We start from the raw sequence: 23,916 nt of genomic DNA on the forward strand, positions 1-23,916 counted from the left end.
ATATATATATATATATACATATATATGTATATATATATATACATATATATATATATATATATATATATATATATATATATATATATATATATATATATATATACATATATATGTATATATATATATACATATATATGTATATATATATATATAAAACCAACCAGAAAGACAGAGCAAGAGGCAGACAGAACCCAAAAGCAACCCAAAAAATAAAAAACCTGACAGTAAATCACTTCATAGGTGTTATTAGGTTCCAGAAACAGCGTGTTCTGTTTTAGAAGTGTTTATTTCTTATTAACCTTTACAGAACATATGAGAAACATGTCATGTAAACACATAAATGAAGTGGTTTTACAGAGACCTGCCACTGATGTCATGGTGCTGCACTACTCTGATTGGCTGTCAGCCCCGCCACTCAAAAAAAATAAATAAATAAATAAAAAATAGAACAGCATGAAAAAGAATGTGACTTTTTAACATCTTAAAATACATCAAGGTTAGTTGAACTTGTCTAAGGTCTGTGTCCCAAGAATGTTCCTATGAATTTGAAGACTCTGGCAGTAATAGGACTTAAGCTGAGCACAGACAGACGGATGGACAGACACAAAGTCTTCGCAATACCAGATGACCATATTTGATGGCCTCAGGAGACATGTAGCTTTTCTTCTTCTTTTGGTTGCTCCCAGTCACTCACCGATCCATCTGCAAACTTCAACATCCTCTCACAACTTTTTGAGTTAAATGTTGCTATGTGCCAAACATTCTTCTGGATCTCAGTTCCAGAACATATTCTGAATCAACTTCTAAACAGAATCACTTATACTTTGTAACATTATCAATCTGCTCACCAAATTTCAATGAAATCTGCTCATAATCTTTTAGGTTATACTGCCAAAGACAAACATTACAGTGGCAGTGGTAAAAATACATAAATACACATACATTCATTCACACATTTCTTTTCATGTGCCGGCGCTGATGTGTCATGGTCGTCTGTCAGATGGCACGATAAACTACGCCCCCTCCACAGTCCCCATCGGTTCATTTCCAGTTAGTTACAGTGAAGCAGTAAAATATAACTAGACAGGAACAGTAAAGCTTGTGTTGAAGTGAACATGCACCAGCATTCCTTTCTACATTGTGCTGACAAGCCAAACAACCCAAACAGGTTTTTTTGTCCACTGCTGTGAGTCACACTGCAGTTATTCAGTACTATCACAACTAGTACTATTCTGTTTTTGAGTTGAAATCTAAACATTCCCAAGCTCATCATGATGTGGATTTAACTGCCTCCTACAATAAATGTTGACCGGTCAAACAAGTGAGACACATTTCACTCAGGGCTCTAATCATTAACATCCTGCCTCAAAGTACTGCTTTTATTGCAAACAAAAATTGACTCATAAAGTGTTATTTCTGTTATTTCATTGCACAGACAAGCTTGTTTCCTCTTGCTGTGTATGACAATAAACACTTTGAATCTTGAAAAAGTGGAACAGTGAATTCTCCAAAAGCTTTGTTTATATTCACCTTTAAACCGCTGTGCACAAAAGAATGAGGAAGTTTGCAGGTAATTACAAAAAGGAAACGCTTGCTTTCACACAGACAAACAGGTACAGACGCACAAAAACTCGACTCAGAAGACTGAAGGAAGCATTACCTATCGTTGTAAGATTATTTCTCTTAATAATCTATCCAATTACCAAACTGCATCTGTCGGTAAGAGAAATTTATAAAGTTTTTTTATATCCGGTTTTTGGTCTCTTATAACATCGATGGATTCTGGGGTGTTCCTGCATCAGTCTGTAAGTCCAAAGACTGCAGACCTTCCATCAGGAATGTTAAAGTGCAACGAGAACAATCTGATGTTTATCTGCGAGTTCAAGTCTGATCCTGATTCATGGTGGGCGTCTGGTGATAACAGTTACAGAGATGATATAAGCTGTAAGTCTGTGTCAGTCATCCTCCCTGCACAATGCAGTGTTTACCAGCTGCGACTACGTATCTGCATGCAGGTAGGAAAATCCAGATTGTATGACAAAAAAGTGTAGTGATGATTTTTGTCAGTAGTCACCATGGTAGTACTGAATGCTTGTACTGAACATACGATATACAAATGCAGAGTGGCCCTTTTTTGACAATTGAGCACAATGAGGTAGACTACAGCAGGTGGTTGTGTGTCCAGTTCCTCATCACCACTGTGGGGAATAACATACAGTTCCCGAAAGCACGGTCTAGAAAAATGCCAGTGTAATATAACTTAGTAGCCTCTCTCTCCTGGGGAGATACCATAGACTGTTTAGTACATACTGATCAAACCCTATGTGACATCACCCATAGATTTTTAAGACTCAAACAACTTTATTGATCCCTAAAAGGGCAATTCATATCACATCCAATTACATCAGACAAAAAATACAGCAATTAATCCACAGTTATTACTAGTTGAACGTATAATGGCACACATCAGAATTAAAACACTGTACATATTGTACATTTGATTGTTTATGTACACTAAACTTTAAGACAGTCTGTCATCCAAATTGAGGCAGTGTGAGAAAAACAAATGGGGAGTGTTGACCTTTGGTGGCTGATAAGCCTGCCATGTTTAGGGTTAAGCAGAGAATCACAGAAATTCCATTTACAGCTCCTCTGAGTGACCAAATCCAATTTATGAGTATTCCCTGGTCTTTGATATCTTCCTTTGCAAGGCGGACAGTTGCTCCGAGATGTTTTCCAACTTATTTCTAAGTTCAAGGGTTAATGCAGTCTGATATTTGTACCAGTTTACCCACTCCATTAATCATGTTGGCCAGGTGAGGGGTCATGGTTCTGGTAGCAGCCGTCTTGCCAATTCTCCAGTAGGTCAGGGCAGCACATTAACCAATAAGCACAAGCACTCTGCATGCAATGTGTCAGTTCTCCCAGGCGTCGAAAACATAGCCCGTAGGGTAAGTTCCATCTGGGCACGTAGGGTCTCCCAGCCCAGATTTCCTTGTTGAAAAAATGGTGTCAATAGCGTTCAGAGACCAGCTGATCAATTCCATGGTTATTCCAAATATAGTTTGAAGATCTCACAGGTTGGTGAAGTTGGGACTTTGAAGGTTGGAGCAGAGATGGAGAAACACAAATGAAAGGAGACAAGAGGAGATGTGACCGCCCTCGCCGGAGTCCCAAGCTTAAGATTTTGGATGTCATTACCAAGGCAGTATAGACTCTGTCTAACTCCCAGCCAACCCATAAATAGGTAAAGAGGTGGAGCATAGGCGCAACAAACCTGCCTATCTCAAAGTTACCAAGTTATTTAAGGCTAATAAGCCATAAATTAGCTTTGTTGATTTAATCAATGCTTAAAAAACCATGATTGGCAAATAGCATCAATAACTATAGCACTAACACTGCAGCTAACTTTACTCAGTAGTCGATACTTGCCAGCTCATGCAAAAGGTGCTGACATTCAAATTATATATATATTAAAATTTGGCTCATTACAGGAGTGCCAACTTTTTAGATGGTCCATTAGTACAACTATCCACACAGCAAAACACATTATCTCATATTTTGTTTTCTGAGCATTCTGAGCAAGATCACATTTTATACAAAGATCACATTTCTCCTTCTGCATGATGTTTGTATGTATGTAAGTATACATAAATTTATGGCTTAAAATAGCATAAAATAAAATGCATGACAGTGGATATTAATTATTCTTGTAGTGTTGGCCAAAAGTGTCATTGATGTGTATAATGCTGTTATATACACTTGCCTTTAGTGTACTCTGGCCGTGTGTTGTTAAAACAACACACTGTGGTGCTGAGTTTGTGTTGAGGTAGATAAATACAGTACATATCCCTGTATGTATGTGTATCTGTTAGGGGTGGGATCACTTCCAAGTGGAGTCTTCCATGTCTTAATACCTATCTGTTGTGCAAATGTGGTGAGAATCCGTGAAGTAGCTTTCATCCTTAAAAGCCTATATAAAATGAAATCTTGATCCAGAAGCCAGATCCAGATCACCTCCAAAATTTAATGGAGTCTTCCATGGCTTAATGTCTATCTGTGGTGAAAATTTCATCAAAATCCGTGCAGTAGTTTTGACATAATCCTGCTAAAAGACAGACAAATAAATAAACGCAGATGATCTTATTACATCCTTGGCGGACGTGATGAAAAATGAAGAAATCACATGTACACAACTTTTCAGACCCTTCACTCAATATTTTGTAGATGCACCTTTGGCAGCAATTACAACCTCAAACTCTTCTTGAATATGATGCCACAAGCTTGGCGCACCTATCTTTGGGCAGTTTTGCTCATTCCTCTTTGCAGCACCTCTCAAGCTCCATCAGGTTGAATGGGGAGCGTCGGTGCACAGCCATTTTCAGATCTCTCCAGAGATGTTCAATCAGATTCAGGTCTGGGCTCTGGCTGGGCCACTCAAGGACATTCACAGAGTTGTCCTGAAGCCACTCCTTTGATATCTTGGCTGTGTGCTTAGGATCATTGTCCTGCTGCAAGTTGAACCGTCGCCCCAGTCTGAGGTCAAGAGCGCTCTGGAGCAGGTTTTCATCCAGGATGTCTCTGTATGTTGCTGTATTTGTTGTGAAAGTGTAGGAACACGGACCCACAACAGGGGGCGACAATGAACGGACAATGGAGGAATCAAATACACTGTTTTTACTGTTGTGAAAAAAGGGCACAACAAATACAACTGATAACAATAGAGAGATTAAGTCTAATTCAAAGGTGTCGTGTGGGCAGGCTCGACGATAGGAGACATCTGTCCAAGTCGAACCGGAACCAACCCAATCTCCGCCGCCACCGGACCCCGGGGATACTGGAGCCGCCAAGTCCCGAATTCCCAGGTGGCCACTGCCTCCGCTCGCCGGATCCGGTACTGCTGGCAGGAAACAGAAACAGTCAGGCGTGGATGCGGCTGCACCCAGCAACACGGAGGGTGGAGAGTCCACCTCCACCTCTCGTCAACAACAATCAAGAATGTGCAGAGTAAACAGTTATCTCTCAGGTGGAAAAGGAGTGCAGTCCTAGCTCCCAGTCACCAGCTCCTGCGGTCCAGAGATTAACCAGGTACTCCTGCAAAAACACGTACAGAACAATACTCACGAACGGCTGAGAGTCGTTACCTCTTAGGTATGGCGATATCTCGGCAAATGAGGTGGAGATGCCGTCCTGCTGATATACCTCCGTCTTGATTGGGATCAGCTGTCTCTAGTGATGGATGACAGCTGTCGTCCTGGCTGCTCCTGTGAGCCTGCACTCCAGGCAGGGCGCCCTCTAGTGGTGGTGGGCCAGCAGTACCTCCTCTTCAGCGGCCCACACAACAGGACCCCCCCCCCTCAACGGGCGCCTCCTGGCGCACGACCGGGTTTGTCAGGGTGGCGACGGTAGAAGTCGGCCAGGAGGGCCGGGTCCAGGATGAAGCCCTTCTTCACCCAGGAGCGTTCTTCGGGGCCGTACCCCTCCCAGTCCACCAAGTACTGAAAACCCCGGCCCATTCGTCGAACGTCAAGGAGCCGGCGCACGGTCCAGGCCGGCTCTCCGTCGATGATCTGGGCAGGAGGTGGCGCCGGACCCGGAGTGCAGAGGGGTGAGGTGTGATGGGGTTTAATCCTGGAGACATAGAATACCGGATGAATCCGCAGTGAGGCCGGAAGCTGGAGCCTCACTGCGGCGGGATTGATGACCTTGAGAATCTTGTAAGGACCAATGTATCGTTCCTGCAGTTTCAGGGAGTCCACTTGAAGGGGAATGTCCTTGGTGGACAACCATACCTCCTGCCCAGGACGATATGTGGGAGCCGGGGCCCGGCGCCGGTCTGCATGGTTCTTCGCCCTCGTCCGGGCCCTCAACAAAGCAGAACGGGCGGCACGCCACACCCGACGGCACTTCCGTAGGTGGGCCTGGACCGAGGGCACACCGACCTCCCCCTCAACCACCGGAAACAACGGGGGTTGATACCCCAAGCACACCTCGAAGGGGGAGAGGCCGGTGGCGGACGACACTTGACTGTTGTGGGCGTACTCGATCCAGGCCAGGTGGGTACTCCAGGCCGTCGGGTGCGCGGCTGTCACACAGCGTAGGGTCTGCTCCATTTCCTGGTTGGCCCGTTCTGCTTGTCCGTTGGTCTGGGGGTGATACCCGGACGAGAGACTGACCGTGGCCTCCAGTTCCCGGCAAAAGCTCCTCCAAACATGCGAGGAGAACTGGGGACCGCGATCGGAGACGATGTCTGATGGTATCCCATGCAGACGGACGACGTGGAGGACTAGGAGGTCCGCTGTCTCCTGGGCCGTTGGTAGCTTCGGGAGGGCCACGAAGTGGGCCGCCTTGGAGAATCGGTCCACTATCGTGAGGACGACGGTGTTTCCCTGGGACGGCGGGAGACCCGTGACGAAATCCAGGCCGATGTGAGACCAGGGGCGATGAGGCACGGGCAGCGGCTGTAGCAATCCCGGTGTCTTGCGGTGGTCCGCCTTGCCCCTGGCGCAGGTGGTACAGGCCTGGATGTAACCCCGGACGTCGGCCTCCAGGGACGCCCACCAGAAGCGCTGCCGGACGACTGCCACAGTTCTTCGCACCCCAGGATGACAGGAGAGCTTAGAACCGTGACAGAAGTCCAAAACTGCAGCCCTGGCTTCTGGTGGGATGTAAAGTTTGTTCTTCGGTCCGGTTCCGGGGTCCGGGTCTCGTGTCAGGGCCTCCCGGACGGTCTTCTCCACGTCCCAGGTGAGAGCGGCCACGATAGCGGACTCCGGGATGATGGGTTCCGGGGGATCCGATGGCTCTGTTTTGACCTCATCTTCATGTACCCGGGACAAGGCATCCGATCTTTGGTTTTTGGTCCCGGGACGGTAGGTGATCCGGAAGTCAAACGGCCGAAGAACAGTGACCAGCGGGCTTGCCTGGGGTTCAGCCGCTTGGCGGTCCTGATATACTCCAGGTTCCGGTGGTCAGTGAAGACCGTGAATGGCACGGACGTTCCCTCCAACAGATGTCTCCACTCCTCAAGAGCCTCTTTCACCGCAAGGAGCTCTCGATTGCCGACGTCATAGTTCCGTTCGGCTGGGGTCAACCTGCGGGAAAAATAGGCCACGGGTGAAGGACCTTATCGGTCTTCCCGCTCTGGGATAGCACGGCTCCTATCCCTGAGTCCGAGGCGTCCACTTCAACCACTAACTGGCGATTAGGATCGGGCTGCACCAGAACAGGTGCAGACGAGAAGCGCCGTTTCAACTCCTTGAATGCGACATCGCACCGATCCGACCAGGTGAAGGGGACTTTTGGTGAGGTCAGGGCTGTCAGGGGGCTAACTACCTGACTGTAGCCCTTAATGAACCTCCTGTAGAAATTAGCAAAGCCTAGGAACTGTTGCAATTTCCTACGGCTTGTGGGTTGGGGCCAGTCTCTCACCGCCGCAACCTTGGCCGGATCAGGAGCGACGGAGTTGGAGGAGATGATGAACCCCAGGAAGGACAAAGAAGTGCGGTGGAACTCACACTTCTCTCCCTTCACAAACAGCCGGTTCTCCAACAACCGCTGCAGGACCTGACGTACATGCCTGACATGAGTCTCAGGATCCGGAGAAAAGATGAGTATATCGTCTAGATATACGAAGACGAACCGGTGCAGGAAGTCCCGCAAGACGTCGTTAACCAAGGCTTGGAACGTCGCGGGGGCGTTTGTGAGGCCGAACGGCATGACCAGGTACTCAAAGTGACCTAAGGGGGTGTTAAATGCCGTTTTCCACTCGTCTCCCTTCCGGATCCGAACCAGATGATACGCATTTCTAAGATCAAGCTTGGTAAAAATTTTGGCTCCATGCAGGGGTGTGAACACCGAATCCAACAGGGGCAACGGGTATCGGTTTTGAACCGTGATTTCGTTCAGCCCCCTATAATCAATGCATGGACGAAGTCCGCCGTCTTTTTTACCCACAAAAAAGAAACCTGCGCCCATCGGGGAGGTGGAATTCCGGATCAACCCGGCAGCTAACGAGTCCCGGATGTAGGTTTCCATTGATTCACGCTCAGGCCGTGAGAGGTTGTACAGCCTACTGGACGGGAACTCACTGCCCGGAACCAAATCAATGGCACAATCGTACGGACGGTGGGGGGGAAGCGTGAGAGCCAGATCCTTGCTGAACACGTCGACAAGGTCGTGGTACTCCACCGGCACCGTCCCCAGATTGGGCGGGACTCTGACCTCCTCCTTAGCTTGGGAGCCGGGAGGAACCGAGGAACCTAGACACACCCGATGGCAGGTCTCGCTCCACTGAACCACTACCCCGGACGGCCAATCAATCCGGGGATTGTGCTTCAACATCCAGGGAAAACCTAAAACCACACGGGAAGTGGCCTGAGTCACAAAAAACTCGATCACCTCCCGGTGGTTTCCTGACACCACCAGCGTTACAGGTGGTGTCTTATGCGTGATCGGAGGGAGTAGGGAGCCATCTAGTGCCCGAACCTGTACAGGCGAGGTAAGCGCCACCAGAGGGAGCCCTATCTCCCTGGCCCATCTGCTATCCAACAGATTCCCCTCAGAGCCCGTGTCCACCAGTGCTGGGGCCTTCAGGGTTGAGTCCTCATAAAGGATCGTAACTGGGAGTCGTGTGGCGATGTGGGTGTGTCCCACGTGAATGTCTCGGCCCACCCCTAGCCCAGTTTCTAGGGGCGGGCGTTGGAGTTTAACCGCTCGGGGCAGTCTCTCATATGGTGCTCTATTGCACCACAAACAAAACAAGCTCCATGGGCCCGTCTCCTCTGTGCATCTGGTGCCCTAAATGTTGCCCTACTCGTGTCCATAGCTTCGTCAGTAGGGGGAGCTGTGGCCCCACGGAGCGCAGGGGCCGTGGAGCGTGGGGAAGGCGGAGCGCGGTCGGAACCGGAAGGGAGAGGGACGGCGCGTGCCCGGCCACGCCCTTCGTCTCGTTCCCGCCGACGTTCTTCTAACCGGTTGTCTAACCGTATGACGAGATCGATGAGCCCATCTAAGTCCCGCGGTTCGTCCTTAGCCACCAGGTGCTCCTTAAGAACCAAAGACAGTCTGTTTACAAAGGCGGCGCAGAGGGCAGTGCTATTCCAGCTTCTCGCAGCCGCAATGCGGAAGTCGACTGCATAGGCAGCTGCGCTCCGGCGCCCCTGTCTCATTGACAGTAGCACGGTTGAAGCGGGTCTCGCCTCTATTAGGGTGATCGAACACGGTTCTGAGCTCCCTAACAAACCCATCGTATGTCAGAAGGAGCCGTGAAGTCTGCTCCCAGAGCGCTGTAGCCCAAGCGCGTGCCTCACCGCGAAGCAGGTTTATAACATAAGCTACTTTACTAGCATCGGTCGCGTACATAACGGGACGCTGTGCGAAGACGAGCGAACACTGCATCAGAAAATCCGCGCACGTCTCCACACAGCCTCCGTACGGCTCTGGGGGGCTTATGTATGCTTCCGGGGAAGGTGGGAGAGGTCGTTGAACAACCAGTGGAACGTCAACGCTATGCACAGGGTCTGCGGGAGGGAGAGCCGCAGCGGCGCCCGGAGGGCGCGCTTCCACCTGCGCGGCGAGAGCCTCCACCCTGCGGTTCAGGAGGACGTTCTGCTCGGTCATCAAATCTAACCGAGTCGTGAAAGCGGTGAGGATCCGCTGCAACTCACCGATTACCCCTCCCGCGGACACCTGCGCGTCCTGTTCTTCCATTGGCCGTTCAACAGCCGGCTGACGCCCCTCGGGATCCATGACGCTGGCCGCGATATCCTGTTGTGAAAGTGTAGGAACACGGACCCACAACAGGGGGCGACAATGAACGGACAATGGAGGAATCAAATACACTGTTTTTACTGTTGTGAAAAAAGGGCACAACAAATACAACTGATAACAATAGAGAGATTAAGTCTAATTCAAAGGTGTCGTGTGGGCAGGCTCGACGATAGGAGACGTCTGTCCAAGTCGAACCGGAACCAACCCAATCTCCGCCGCCACCGGACCCCGGGGATACTGGAGCCGCCAAGTCCCGAATTCCCAGGTGGCCACTGCCTCCGCTCGCCGGATCCGGTACTGCTGGCAGGAAACAGAAACAGTCAGGCGTGGATGCGGCTGCACCCAGCAACACGGAGGGTGGAGAGTCCACCTCCACCTCTCGTCAACAACAATCAAGAATGTGCAGAGTAAACAGTTATCTCTCAGGGGGAAAAGGAGTGCAGTCCTAGCTCCCAGTCACCAGCTCCTGCGGTCCAGAGATTAACCAGGTACTCCTGCAAAAACACGTACAGAACAATACTCACGAACGGCTGAGAGTCGTTACCTCTTAGGTATGGCGATATCTCGGCAAATGAGGTGGAGATGCCGTCCTGCTGATATACCTCCGTCTTGATTGGGATCAGCTGTCTCTAGTGATGGATGACAGCTGTCGTCCTGGCTGCTCCTGTGAGGCGGCAGCGCCCTCTGGTGCCTGGAGCCCGCACTCCAGGCAGGGCGCCCTCTAGTGGTGGTGGGCCAGCAGTACCTCCTCTTCAGCGGCCCACACAACAGTATTCATCTTTCCCTCAATCCTGACTAGTCTACCAGTTCCTGCCGCTAAAAAACATCCCCACAGCATGATGCTGCCACCACCATGCTTCACTGTAGGGATGGTGCCTGGTTTCCTCCAAACATCATGCCTGGCATTCACATCAAAGAGTTCAATCTTTGTCTCACAAGACCAGAGAATTTGTTTCTCATGATCTCAGGTCCCTTTTGGCAAACTCCAGGTGGGCTGCCATGTGCCTTTCACTAAGGAGTGGCTTCTGTCTGGACACTCTAACATACAGGGCTGATTGGTGGATTGCTGCGGTGATGTTTACCCTTCTGGAAGGTTCTTTCTTTCTGGAGCTCTGACAGAGTGACCATTGGGGTTTTTGGTCACCTCCCTGACTAACGCCCTTCTCTCCCAATTGCTCAGTTTAGACGGGCGGCCAGTTCTAGGAAGAGTCCTAGGGGTTGGTAAGGTTACATCTTACTTGTGTGAAGCGCCTTGAGGCAACTTTGTTGTGATTTGGTACTATATAAATGAAAATAAATTGAAAAATGAAAAATCCTGGTGGATCTGAACTTCTTCCATGTAGGGATGATGGAGGCCACTGTACTCATGGGGACCTTCAAAGCAGCACAAATGTTTCTGTACCCTTCCCCAGATTTGTGCCTCGAGACAATCCTCTCTCGGGGGTCTACAGACAGTTCCTTTGACTTCATGCTTGGTTTGTGCTCTGACATGCACTGTCACCTGTGGAACCTTATATGTAGACAGGTGTGTGTCTTTCCAAATCATGTCCAATCAACTGAATTTACCCCAGGTGGACTCCAATTAAGCTGCAGAAACATCTCAAGGATGATCAGTGGAAACAGGATGCACCTGACATCAGTTTTGAGCTTCATGTCAAAGGCTGTGAATACTTACAGTATGTACATGCTATTTCTTAGTTTTTTTTATAAGAAAAAATAAAAAAAAAATGTCACTTTGTCATTATGGGGTATTGTGTGTAGAATTTTGAGGAAAAAAGTGAATTTCATCCATTTTGGGAATAAGGTTGTAACAAAATGTGGAAAAAGTGCAGTGCTGTGAATACTTTCTGGATGAACCCTGTCTTTTCATCCAGTTCAGTCCAGCAACCCTGATGCCACACCTAAATGCCATGCATAGACAGATTATAGAATTATATAAAGTTTGGTCTGCTTTATCTATAAAACTAAATTTAAAAGTTAGTTATTTTCTCTGTCACAAAGATCATATTTCTTCTTCCACATGATGTTTGCACTAATGAACGAAACGTCTAAACCAAGTCTCTGTGATTTATGTATGGTTAGTGCCACATGGTTGTCCAATCAGATATTTACATCACCAAGCAGGTGTAAAGCCTGAAAAACTAGGTTGTGTGACTAGTCACACTTTCTTTAAACATCATCTTTGAATCGCAGATGAAGACAAAATAAATGTTGCACCATTTTTAAAACATATCTCTGAGGTGAAGCATCTGTTTTCTCCCTTGTTTCTTTGATTGCAGGCGGAGGAGCAGAATTTCCCCCCAGACCCACTGGCAATACTGGAGCCAGAGAAATACACTCTGCTCTATGCTACAGGGAAAGACTGGTATGAGATCTATGATGACTGTCAGGTCATCAGGACATTGAACATTCCGTGGTCATGCAATGACTCTGGACATCTGTTTGCTAAGATAGTGGTCCAACCAGTAGTGACAGTTAATAACGAAGCGAAGGAAAAACAGCAGAAGATTCTGGCCAACCTGATTGGACATGACCTGGACAAAACAGTGTCAGACAGGCTTAGTGAGCTCACCTTCACTCGCAGAAAACTGGCATCTCCAAGAAAAGAAGAACTAAGGAATCAGGATAAAACACTGTATGCTACAGAGCCTTGGGTAACATCTGCACCCATGCCAAATGACCTGCAGGACTGGCTAAGTCGAAGGTTCTCCATCACCTTCCATTACCAAAACAAACTCAGCTTCACTGTACAAGTTTATGTGAGTGAAACACCAAATGTTCTTCTTCAAGTTTTTAGACGGGTGAGTTATGATAATGGAATTGCCTGTGATACGTCTGAGGAGCTGGTTTTGAAAATCACAGGGAGGGAAGAGTTTTTATCTGGAGAACACAGACTCATTGATTTCCTTTGGGTTCGGCAGTGCTTGAAAACCAACCAAGAGCTCCATTTGTCTGTGATGTGTATGTCGCAGCTTGGCGATGATACAGTCGGGCTTGTGGACTGGCCACTTGTTGATGGATTTACAGGTCAATTCAGTTCACATGAGGATTTGTCCCTTGAAGGGAAGGATGTGGATGACATCTTCATGATATCTTTGTGGGATTGCAATAGAAGACTCAGAGTCAAACTGCTTGGCTTCGACATCCCAAAACTACCAAGCAAATGTCCGCAATCCGCTTATGTAGAGGCCTCCATACTTTACGGCAGTAAGGTTCTCTCTTCGGTATCCTCTAGCCCCAAGTCTTTCACAGATGAAGTACTGTGGAATGAGTGGCTGGACTTTGATGTTTTTCTGAGGGATTTGCCAAGAGGAGCCAAGTTGGGTCTCACCATTAACAGCAGCAGTAATGACAGCAACTCACCAACCAAAGATTCAAGGCCTACAGTTAACAAAGCACCAGAACAGAAATGGAAGGGGAAGGTGCTCTACTTTGTCAATCTTCTCCTCATAGATCACAGGTCAGTTATTTATAATCAATTTTAAATTTGCAATGTACTTAATAATTACCTATTTTCATTTTTTTTTTCTAACCATGCTGACACTCAGTAAATTATTTACAATCTTTTAAAATTGTAAATTGTCATACTAAGAATGAAATCAAGCACTTGTTATGTCCTGTAGATCTGTCCTGAGCCAAGGCCCCTACACCCTCCACATGTGGTCTTACCCTGAGCTAGAAGAAGAGGCCTTCACTTACCAGGCAGACAAGTTGTCCTCTGCTACTAACCCGGACATCGCTGACTCCATGGCTATCAGTTTCCTTCTTGACCGCTACAGTTTCCCTGTTGTTCTCCCAAATACTATGAGCCACCCTGATTATTCTGGCAGTCCAACATCCAGTTTTTTCATCAGCAAGGATAGTGGTTCCTCTCATGCACCAAGTTCATCCTCCTCCTTACCACCCAAACCCCCTACCACCTTTTCAAACATACGTTCTTCCTCTCCACATTCAAAAACTCTCCAGGACCAAAACCCCAGCACCATTTCTGACAGACCTGTGCCCCAAAGGGACATGAATACCCTCACAAAATTTCGACAGGAAAGTGTCCTTTATTCCTCCAGCCTACGACCGTTCCTGTGCAGTGTTGATTGGATGAATCGCCAAGTGGTTGAGGATGTCCACTGGTTATTGAGCCACTGGGATCCTGGAGAACTGGACCTCACAGTCGCTCTTGAGCTACTTAGTATGGATTTTGCTGATGAGAAAGTCAGGAGACTAGCGGTCCAGAGATTGGAGAGCTTGTCCAATGATGAAGTATTGAGATATTTGCTGCAGTTGGTGCAGGTATGTGTTTGTATCAACAATGGTTAATGCTTTTTTGGATTACAATGAATGACTCTGATTTGCCTTTTGGTGTAAATATGAGTGTATATGGTTGACTGTGCCAAGATTGCTGCATAATCCATTAAACAGCGACTGCATAAGTACTGTTCGATCAGGTCAAAGATGAATCTAGCCTACACTTCTTACGAGTAAAGAAACAGCATGTCAACTTGAAAAGGGCCATATTACATGAGCATTCGTGTTCAACAGGCCCGCTGATAAAGATGTCTAATAATCTCCTACTAATGGAATATGACCACTGTGACAAATAGAAAGTACAGTATCTGAATTCAAGTCCATTTAATTCCATTTATTTATATAGCGCCAAATAACAACAGAGCTGCTTCAAGGCGCTTCACATGGGTAAGGTCTAACATTACCAACCAGCTGAAACACATCATTTGAATGAATACATTATGTAAATCATTTAGTAGCAAGGGTGGTGGCCAAGTGGTTAGTGCACTTGGTTTCGGTGCAGCAGGTTCCTGGTTCAAATCCCACCCCTGCCACATTCAGGAAGGGCATCCGTTGTAAAACCTGTGCCAATTCAACATGCAGATCCACCTCGAATTTGCTGTGGTGACCCCAAGTGTAAACAAGGGAGCAGCCATACTTGTACAGTACATACTTCAATGGTCCGAATACAAGACAGCTCTGATTATAAGATGACTTTTTTTTTTTTACCTTTTTCGGTACGTTTTCAGCAGAAGATTTTATGATCTTCTTCCTCTTCTTTTCATGAAGAAAATGCTTTTATTTGAAAATAAAGCTAACAAAAGGCTCATTTTAAGGACATCCCTTTTATTTTCAACCATATAGTGACACTTTATCACTTTTAGGACCATGTTAAGATTTTCTGGGTTTGCCATCTTCTCACATTACACTCTGTCAGAACATGTTTCTTAGCTGCTTGAGAATTGTGTGATGACTGCTGTATTTATCACCATGATCTCAATGTTCACATCATAAATGATCAATGGTAAATGGACTGCATTTATATAGAGCTTTTCCATCTGCATCAGACACCCAAAGCACTTTACAATTATGCCTCACATTCACTCCGAAGTCAGGGTGCTGCCATACAAGACAGTCACTACACACCAGGAGCAATAGGGGATTAAAGGCCTTGCCCAAGGGCCCTTAGTAATTTTCTAGTCAGGTGGGGATTTGAACCTATGATCTTCTGGACTCAAGCCCAACACATTAACCACTAGACCATCACCTCCCCACATCATGCTTGTTTCAGAGGTATTTGCCACCATCTAAATCACAGATATACATGACATGTAAAAGTTGAGACCCTGAGTAGTAGAAGAAGAAGAAGAAGAAAGTCCTTTTCAGCTTCTGAGGCCCATTGCTAGTACTACATGTCCCAGATGCCATATTAGAGACCACAAGTCCCCATGAATGGGACATCAGTCAAATACAGTTTACTTCCTTAGCTGAAGGCACTCAACCTGGGTGGTCAAAGACAATGCTGATGAACTGTATTGTCTCCACGATTAGCCCATAGTAGCATGACTGTGTTTTTTTGGGGAAAACCATTGTCTTTCATTCAGAACAACAGAGTAATATATATTCCTAATGTTAATGCATGATTGTACATATATTCCATCGACACTGACACAAAGCAAATTTGGGTCTTCCATTTCCCTTTGTAAATGATTAGCATAATGTAGTGGATATCTTTATATATTTGATTGGTCTCCAAAAATAAATAAATGAATTATATAGATACGTTAATTATCGGAATTTGGTGATAACAGCAGAATTTATTCCTATTCATGCTCTGTTTGTCAGACTTGCAGTTATGTTGATTTTGTAGAGAGACATTGAGTGTCGTCATTTGGAGGGTACATCCCCTGTCCTTTCATTGTTAAAACAAAGATTATAGTGTGTTACTGACAAACAGAACAGCCTGTTGGATGCAGTGTGAGGCCATTTATAACTCCATGGTGACCAGTCTAGATTGCATCATTACACTTGTCCAGTATGTGCAGAGATCAGGAGTCGTACTCATATCCCACAAAAGGATTAATAGGTATACTGTAGATAATGATGGTGTCAAATGAGCTGCAAGAGAACCAGCCTGCAGGGTCAAATTAGGAAGTTACTGACACGGAAAAAGGAACATTTAAGCAACGGGCACAGACAGATTTCCCTTCACATTGAGGTAGATTAGCAGGTTATGTGGATGAGTGCCAGGACTGAAATAACTGGGGACTGATGAGAGATGTTGGTGAACTGGTGTTACATCACATCTGAAATGTGACTCTTCTGCGTGGAAATGTTTGCAGTGTGCATTGGAGCTTTTGAATCCTAAGACTTGCTTGCTAGATATGGGCTATTTTGTAGGCGAGTTGGAAATGCATCAGGGTTGAGAATTATTAATCTTTCTTTAACTTCTGGATCTGTTCCGAAATGTTTCAAATCTGCAGTGATTAAACCATTGCTTAAGAAACCTAATCTTGACCCTAGTGTATTGAAAAACTAAAACTAATATTAAATCTATCATTTTGCTCTAAAATTCTAGAAAAAGTGGTTTCATAGCAGCTCATGGACTATCTTACTGAGAATGATCTCTTTGAGCAACTGTAGTCTGCTTTTAGAAAATGTCATTTCACAGAGACGGCTCTCACTAAAGTGGTGAATCATCTTCTGCTTGCAATGGATTCGGACACCACTATGGTTCTTGTGCTGTTAGATCTCAGTGCTGCATTTGATACAGTGGATCATCATATTCTACTTGATAAGATGGAAAATCATTTTGGGATTACTGGGAGTGCCCTTGCATGGTTGACATCATACCTGATCAGTCATTCTCACTGTGTTTTATACAGTAACACTACCTCTAACCTTAGTGACATGAAATTTGGGGTTCCACAGGGCTCCGTCTTAGGCCCCCTGCTTTTCTCCCTTTATATAGCACCCCTTGGGCACATACTGTATTGCGGCATTTTGGGATTACCTTTCATTGCTATGCTGATGATACTCAGTTATACATGCTGATAACTGCTGGTAATCTCATTCACATAAAATCCTTAGAAGATTGCCTTGCATCAGTGAGAAGCTGGATGTCTAGAAATGTCCTACTTTTAAACTCTGATAAGACTGAAATGATGGTTCTTGGTCCAGTGAGACATCGACATCAATTTGACCAGTTAACACTTAGCCTAGGGTTGTGTGTCATACATCACGCTGACAAAGTGAGGAACCTTGGGGTAATTTTTGATCCTACATTGTCTTTTGACCTCCACATTAGAAATATAATGAGGACTGCTTTCTTCCACCTGTGAAATATAGCGAAGATTCGTCCCATCCTGTGTATGGCTGATGCTGAGACCCTGATCCATGCGTTTATCTCTTCTAGATTGGACTACTGAAATGTTCTATTTTCTGGTTTACCGCAGTCTAGCATTAGAGCTCTCCATTTGGTTCAAAATGCTGCAGCCAGACTTTTGACACGAAGCAGAAAGTTTGACCACATTACATCCATTTTGGTATCTCTTCACTGGCTTCCTGTCCCAGTGAGACCGGATTTTAAGGTTCTGCTACTAGTCTATAAAATTATTAATGGACTGGCACCTCCCTACCTAGCTGACCTAATTAAACCTTACGTACTGGCCAGGGCTTTGCGTTCTCAGGGTGCAGGACTACTTTGTGTCCCTAGGATGAATAAGAAGTCTGCGGGTCATAGAGCTTTCTCTTATCATGCCCCTGTTCTGCGGAATGATCTCCCTGCGTCAATAAAACAATCAGATTCTGTGGAGACTTTCAAGTCCAGACTTAAGACGCACTTATTTTCCCTTTCATATTGCTAGCATACTGGCATAGTATAGTTCTATGATTTTTACATTTTAATTCATGTTATTAAGAAACAGAGCAGGCCGCAGCTTCAAGTTTACCTAAATTCTGGGTCGTTTAGTGAAGTTTAGGGCTAGTGGCTGGTGATCACCTTTGTATTTCCTGTTTTTCTTGTTGTTTAATGCTGGCAAATTATACTATATTTCTTGTCTTTCTGATGCCTGATTCTGTTTTTTCTCTCTGTTTAAGGTCCAGCTCCATCCAGAGATGGGTGTGGTACTTGTGCTGGAGATCCTCCTGTCCTGTGCACCAACAGCATTTCCTGTATATTCGTTTTGTGAATTGTTCTGTAATTTGTGTCTGTAGCATGGCCCAAGCAGAGGGTCACCTCTTTGAGTCTGGTCTGCTTGAGGTTTCTTCCTCAGAGGGAGTTTTTCCTTACCACTGCTGCTCTGGGGGTTAGTAAGGCTAGACCTTACTTGTGTGTGAAGCGTCTTGAGGCAACTCTGTTGTGATTTGATGCTATATAAATGAAAATAAATTGAAATTGAAAATTGGTTGGGGTGAGAACTGGGGTATGTCCAATATCAGATTAGATTAGGTAGAACTTTATTGATCCTTTGGGAAGACTCCCTCAGGGAAATTGAGGTTCCAGCAGCATTGTATAGCAGCACAAAGTGTAAGAAGCACACAAAGTATCCAAAGTGAAAGTAAAACAAGAAAAAACAGCTTGCAATATAAATAACAGACATACTGGTTTACTGCCTGCTACTGTTCCTCTCAATCCTATCCTCTTTCTTCCTGTTACTTCTCCTCCCCCTGAGTGAGGAGTTGTACAGTCTGATGGCCTGAGAGACAAAGGAGTTTTTCAGTCTGTTGGTCCTGCACTTGGGGAGGAGCAGTCTGTGGCTGAAGAGGCTCCTCTGGTTGCTGATGATGGTGTGCAGAGGGTGACATCACTAACTGATCTGGCATCAGTGAACTCACTGATTTACTAGTGCTCTATTTTACTGGGATTCAGGTCTTCTCCAGGTTGTCCTTTCGGCCACTGGAAAAGCCTATGTACCTTGTACAATCCCGTGAGTGTATGAATGAATCTATCTAATCTCTAAAAAAGAAAACATATCATGTAACTCTCCACATTACATTATAAAATGTCATATAACAAAGATAAACTTTGTTTTACTTATGCAATACACCACAGACCAGTCTGCAAAATGCTGGATCATTGGTAGCTGCTGGATGGATGATGGATGTTATGTGTTGTGAAAGTGTAGGAACACGGACCCACAACAGGGGGCGCAAATGAACGGACAATGGAGGAAGTCAAATAACAACACTTTACTGTTGTGAATAAGCACAACAAACACAACAGATTACAATAATAGACAAAGAAGTCAATTCACAAAATGTGTCACGTGGGCAGGCTCGAAGATAAGAGACGTCTGTCCAAAGCAGAACCGGAACCACACGATTTCCTCCGCCACCGAACCCCGGGAATACTGGAGCCGCCAAGTCCCGAACTCCCAGGTGGCCACTGCCTCCGCGTGTCGGATCTGGTACTGCTGGCGAGGAACAAAAACAGTTAAATGTGGGTGCGTTTGCACCCAGCAACACGTATGGCGGGAAAACCACCTCCACCACTCGTCGGAAGAATGTCTGCTATTCAACGCACAAAAGTAACAAAGTGTTAATGTCAAAAAGACAACACAGTCGGCTGAGTACTGTACCTTCTAGGTAGAGCGATATCTCGGCAAAGAGGTGGAGATGTCGTCTTGCTGATATACCACTGCTGATCAGATGATTGGTGACAGCTGTCGTAGGTGATAAGTGACAGCTGTCACCCCGGCTGCTCCTGTGAGGCGGCAGCGCCCTCTGGTGCCTGCAGCCCGCACTCCAGGCAGGGCGCCCTCTGGTGGTGGTGGGCCAGCAGTACCTCCTCTTCAGCGGCCCACACAACAGTTATGACTAGGTGTGGTTTAAGTTACATGCAGCATGAAATTAGCCTGTTTAGCTGTTTCTTTCATTTCCAAAGCCTAGGACTGGTTGTATTTTTTAATACTGGCACATTGAAGTTCAAACTATTGACTGGTACTGTTGCTGCCAGCTCATTACTCTGTTATTATTCATGCAGACCCTCAAAGTGGAACCTTATCATGACAGTTTCCTGGCTCGGTACCTGATCCAAAGAGCTCTAAGAGTAAGTAATGTATTTAATTCTAAGCCTCTCAAATATGAAGTGGCCACAACACTAAGGGCCCCTTCACACATAGCATGAATCAGGGCAAATCATGGTGGAACAGCTCGTATGAGAGAACCACAAAAACATTGAGGCAACAGGCAGGCGTGAACGAACCCGCTGCGACGGTGTCATGCACGCGACGGTGTCGTGCGAGCAAGAACTCAGTGCGAGCAGCTTTGATGTGGTGCACCACATTGTGCTGCTGATGTGAATGAAAATCAAATAAAAAACAGCTGTATAATTAGTGAATATCACTGGGTTGATATAAATAATAAATAAAAGGGGAGGCAATACAGAACCCCGCGGTTAAATAACCATGGTTAATTAAAAATGAATGCCACTCATGGGATTCGAACCTGCAATTTACGAAAGCTCTGATTACCAGATGGAAAATTTACCACTGTGCTACAATCACTGTCTGATTATAAAAGGAGTGTGAAATGCCTAAAATAAACAAACAGATAATGTATTTTTTTTTTAAAAGAGAAAAAAGCGCAGTGATAACTGACCAAACAGCATTTGTTACAGCGTATTTCTGCTGATACATGACTAAAAGTGGCGTATTTGTCGCACTGTTGGCTTGTCATACAGTGCGACAAATACACCGCTTGTCATACGTGTGTCCTGCGGCGCTCACAGGACACCATGTCGGGCTGGGCCTGAGCGCGTGTCCAGCCCAACACGCGTGTCCTGTCAGACAGATGTGACATATCGCCTGCTGTGTGTCCACATGAAATGACGGTCCGTTTCTCCAGCCTGTCGCAAAAGCGATATGTTTTTATGTATTTCCACGTGAGGCCAGCAAGCATACACATACACGTGTCTGTCAAAACACACTACGTGTTCTGCAGCTGTGATGTCCAGCTGTGTGGTATCCAGCCATGCGCCCCCGTCCATTCAGCGCACAGACCAAGGTGTCACTTTGTGATCAGATGAGAGGCGCCTCGCCTGCGGGGGTGCACAAACCACATGCACACAATGTTTTGGGGGGGGAGCGGCGGCAGCGCTCAAAGCACACACACGTGTTTGGGGGAGCTGACACTCTGGCATGCCACATGTGTACTTGGCAACTTCACAGTCATGGGGCCACTTAGACAAGAGTGTAGATGTTCGTGTGTGTCACCTGGAATTTGGCTGACACCTGCCACGAGAGGGATTGAATGGGCTCTACACAGGGCACATTCTGTCTTTCAGCTACTGCTGTGCGCAAATAGTTGTAGCAATAGGTGTATGAGGCGTTGGAGGCAGCTACAATTTTACACGTATTGCATATGATTCCTGCTTCATGCGCACTTCATGCGCAGTTCGACCACATTCGTACTATGTGTGAAGGGGCCCTTAAGAATATATAACATTAGTGTCTTATTTGTACATGTGTTAACATTTCTTTTTTCTCTTCTTAAATATGCTGGTGTAATATTGGCCTGTGTTTTCTTGCAGTTAGGTTTTATGTTGCTTATGTAGATGACAAGCAAAATTGAAAAAGGCTGCTGAATTGTGTTTGTTTGCCAAAATATATCTTAGTACAAATTTAGTACCTTTGGAAAGTTTATTACCCAAAGGGTAGATATATGCCTGTTCGAGAGTTCCTACCCTGTGCTGTTAGCAAGTGGTCAATGACCTCAAACCACATTTTTGACAGTTTTGATGTTTATATCCTTGAGGTTTGTGACACTTTTGTCTTTTGTCAGTTTCTGTGTGTGCTTATAGGTGTGTATTTGTCACCCGTCTCCCCCACAGCAGCTGCACATTTTCAATCACACCACCTGTTGCTCATCTGTTTTGTTTGTGTCACTATATAGGACTGCACTGTTTCCTTTTGTGTTTGCCTGGTTACTCTTTGACACATCCCGTTTGTTGCTATTTGTGAAGTCTTTGCCGAAATAGGGCAGCGCAGTCTCGTTTGAACCCCTACGTGATATCGTGGGATTTGATTACATCTGGGGCAGCAGGCACGAACAAGGCAGAGAATCCCCGGTCGGAGTGTAGGAGTTCCAGCACAAACCATTCTGAAACCCCCATCCTCCAAATGGCTATGCTGCACATCAGGATGTAATTCATAAAGAATGCAGGACGTCTCATTTTGGGAGGAATAAAACATTTTAGTTGATTGTAGTTTATTGTCTGTATTACAGTGTTTGGAAAGAGGTGTCATTTTATTTAAAGCAGCAATTCATTTTGAAGTTATTAATTCCGCCCGGACTCTGTCTCGGCAGAGAGCCGCGCAGCGTTTGGAGCTGTGCAAACGAAATGGAGGACGATTCTCGTTTCTTGACTGCAACAGGACAAGAGTCCCACTTTAATCCACAAAAAAGTGACTCGCTATTGACATATTTTAATGGCTTTGAGAGGGGTTAAGAAGCGGACTTGCTGATTCTGAAGAGCAGTGAATCAAAGAACCAACAAGCCAGCAGATCTAAGCACTTCTTCATTGGTTCATGCTTCAAAGTCGAGTCGTGGTGCAGAAGCAGTTGATTACAGACCCGCTGCAGGGTCTGTAATCAATGTAGAGAAATTCTCATTTCCTGACAAACACCTTAAAAAAACAACAGCCGCTGTAAAGGACCAATAAGGGAATCGTTAAGCAAAGCACTACTGATATCGGTGGATGGAATCATTTCTTAACGATACCCGACAAGAACTGGTTCTCGATACCCAACCTAGTCATATGTCTCATAGTTTACTCCTTTAGCACCCACCTTTTAACGAGACTGCACTGCCCAATTGCCTTTTGTCTGACCCCCGGTTGTTTTTGCTGCCTCCTACTGCCTGTGTTTTTGTTTGAGTTCTACATTTACTCCTGTTTGCTCTTTTTGGACTCCATCTGCTTGTGGGACTGAAACGATAAGCGGTAAATAAATCACCTTTGTTTTTTCCCCTTTACATCCTGTATGGTTGCTGTCTGTATTTTGAGTTCATTCTGTACTGAGCACACAACAATTTCAGCGCTAAACATCTGCTCGTTGTGCACAGATATATCAATGACAGGTATTCAAGCAAATTACGTTTGTAAGAAAAGTATTTATTAGGAATTTGATATGTGGAGCTGAGTTAACAAGCCTGTTTTTATTTCTCACGTCTCAGAGCAAAATCAAGCTGATCAGAGTACTGTTGGTATGCTGATAGCGTTATTATTCATTGCTATGATTAACAAAAATATAGATTGGTGCTGATTTTTACAGAACCATGCAAAGAAAATAAAACTGTCCAAAGGCACATGCATAAACACTCTTTATTTACCAATTAAGTACCGGTGTCGCCAACCGAATGCCCCCCCCCCCTAAACTGGTCCCCCTCTGCCGTCACTGTGCATGCATCATTTCGGAGCGTTACCAGCGATTCACCAATTATCGCCTCTTTTCTGCTTTAAACGGCCTTATTTCTGCTTAAAACTGACTTCAGTTTTACTTTGCCATCTGATGGTCAATAATCACCTTATTCCCTTAGATTGATTTGGGTGTCGAGAGTTAGACTCTGAGAGTCAGACTCAGATAGGCTGCTGTGGTGCTCTGATCGCTCTCCCATCTTTTATTATGAAATAATGCTGAATTTATGTGGAAATGATTGTTGTACAAAGCTTCAGATTATCTGTCATTATTTTGATAGCCATAGTTTAAATATTCTGATTCCCTAAGAGCCACAGGTGAGATCTTCCATGTTGTGGCTATTGTGTGAGTATGCAGAGAATACAGTACATACACACTCAATAATACAAGTACAAGGTTTAGGTGTTGTCCTACAATTTCTATGTAAAGCAGCTGACTGTAATCAGT

At 45.6% G+C, this 23,916-nt stretch overlaps 1 protein-coding gene across 1 annotated transcript in view; it reads left to right on the forward strand.

Moving 5' to 3' along the window:
• The first annotated feature begins 1,440 nt into the window (after positions 1-1,440).
• si:rp71-17i16.5 (phosphatidylinositol 4,5-bisphosphate 3-kinase catalytic subunit gamma isoform) overlaps positions 1,441-23,916 on the forward strand; it is a 40,524-nt gene continuing 18,048 nt past the window's right edge. The window contains 4 exon segments of the mRNA XM_034172149.1: positions 1,441-2,015; positions 12,051-13,231; positions 13,395-14,058; positions 20,036-20,101. Coding sequence (XP_034028040.1) covers positions 1,776-2,015; positions 12,051-13,231; positions 13,395-14,058; positions 20,036-20,101 — 2,151 coding nt within the window. The 5' untranslated portion in view covers positions 1,441-1,775.

Source organism: Thalassophryne amazonica, chromosome 6, assembly GCF_902500255.1.
Source record: "Thalassophryne amazonica chromosome 6, fThaAma1.1, whole genome shotgun sequence".
Lineage (NCBI taxonomy): Eukaryota > Metazoa > Chordata > Actinopteri > Batrachoidiformes > Batrachoididae > Thalassophryne > Thalassophryne amazonica.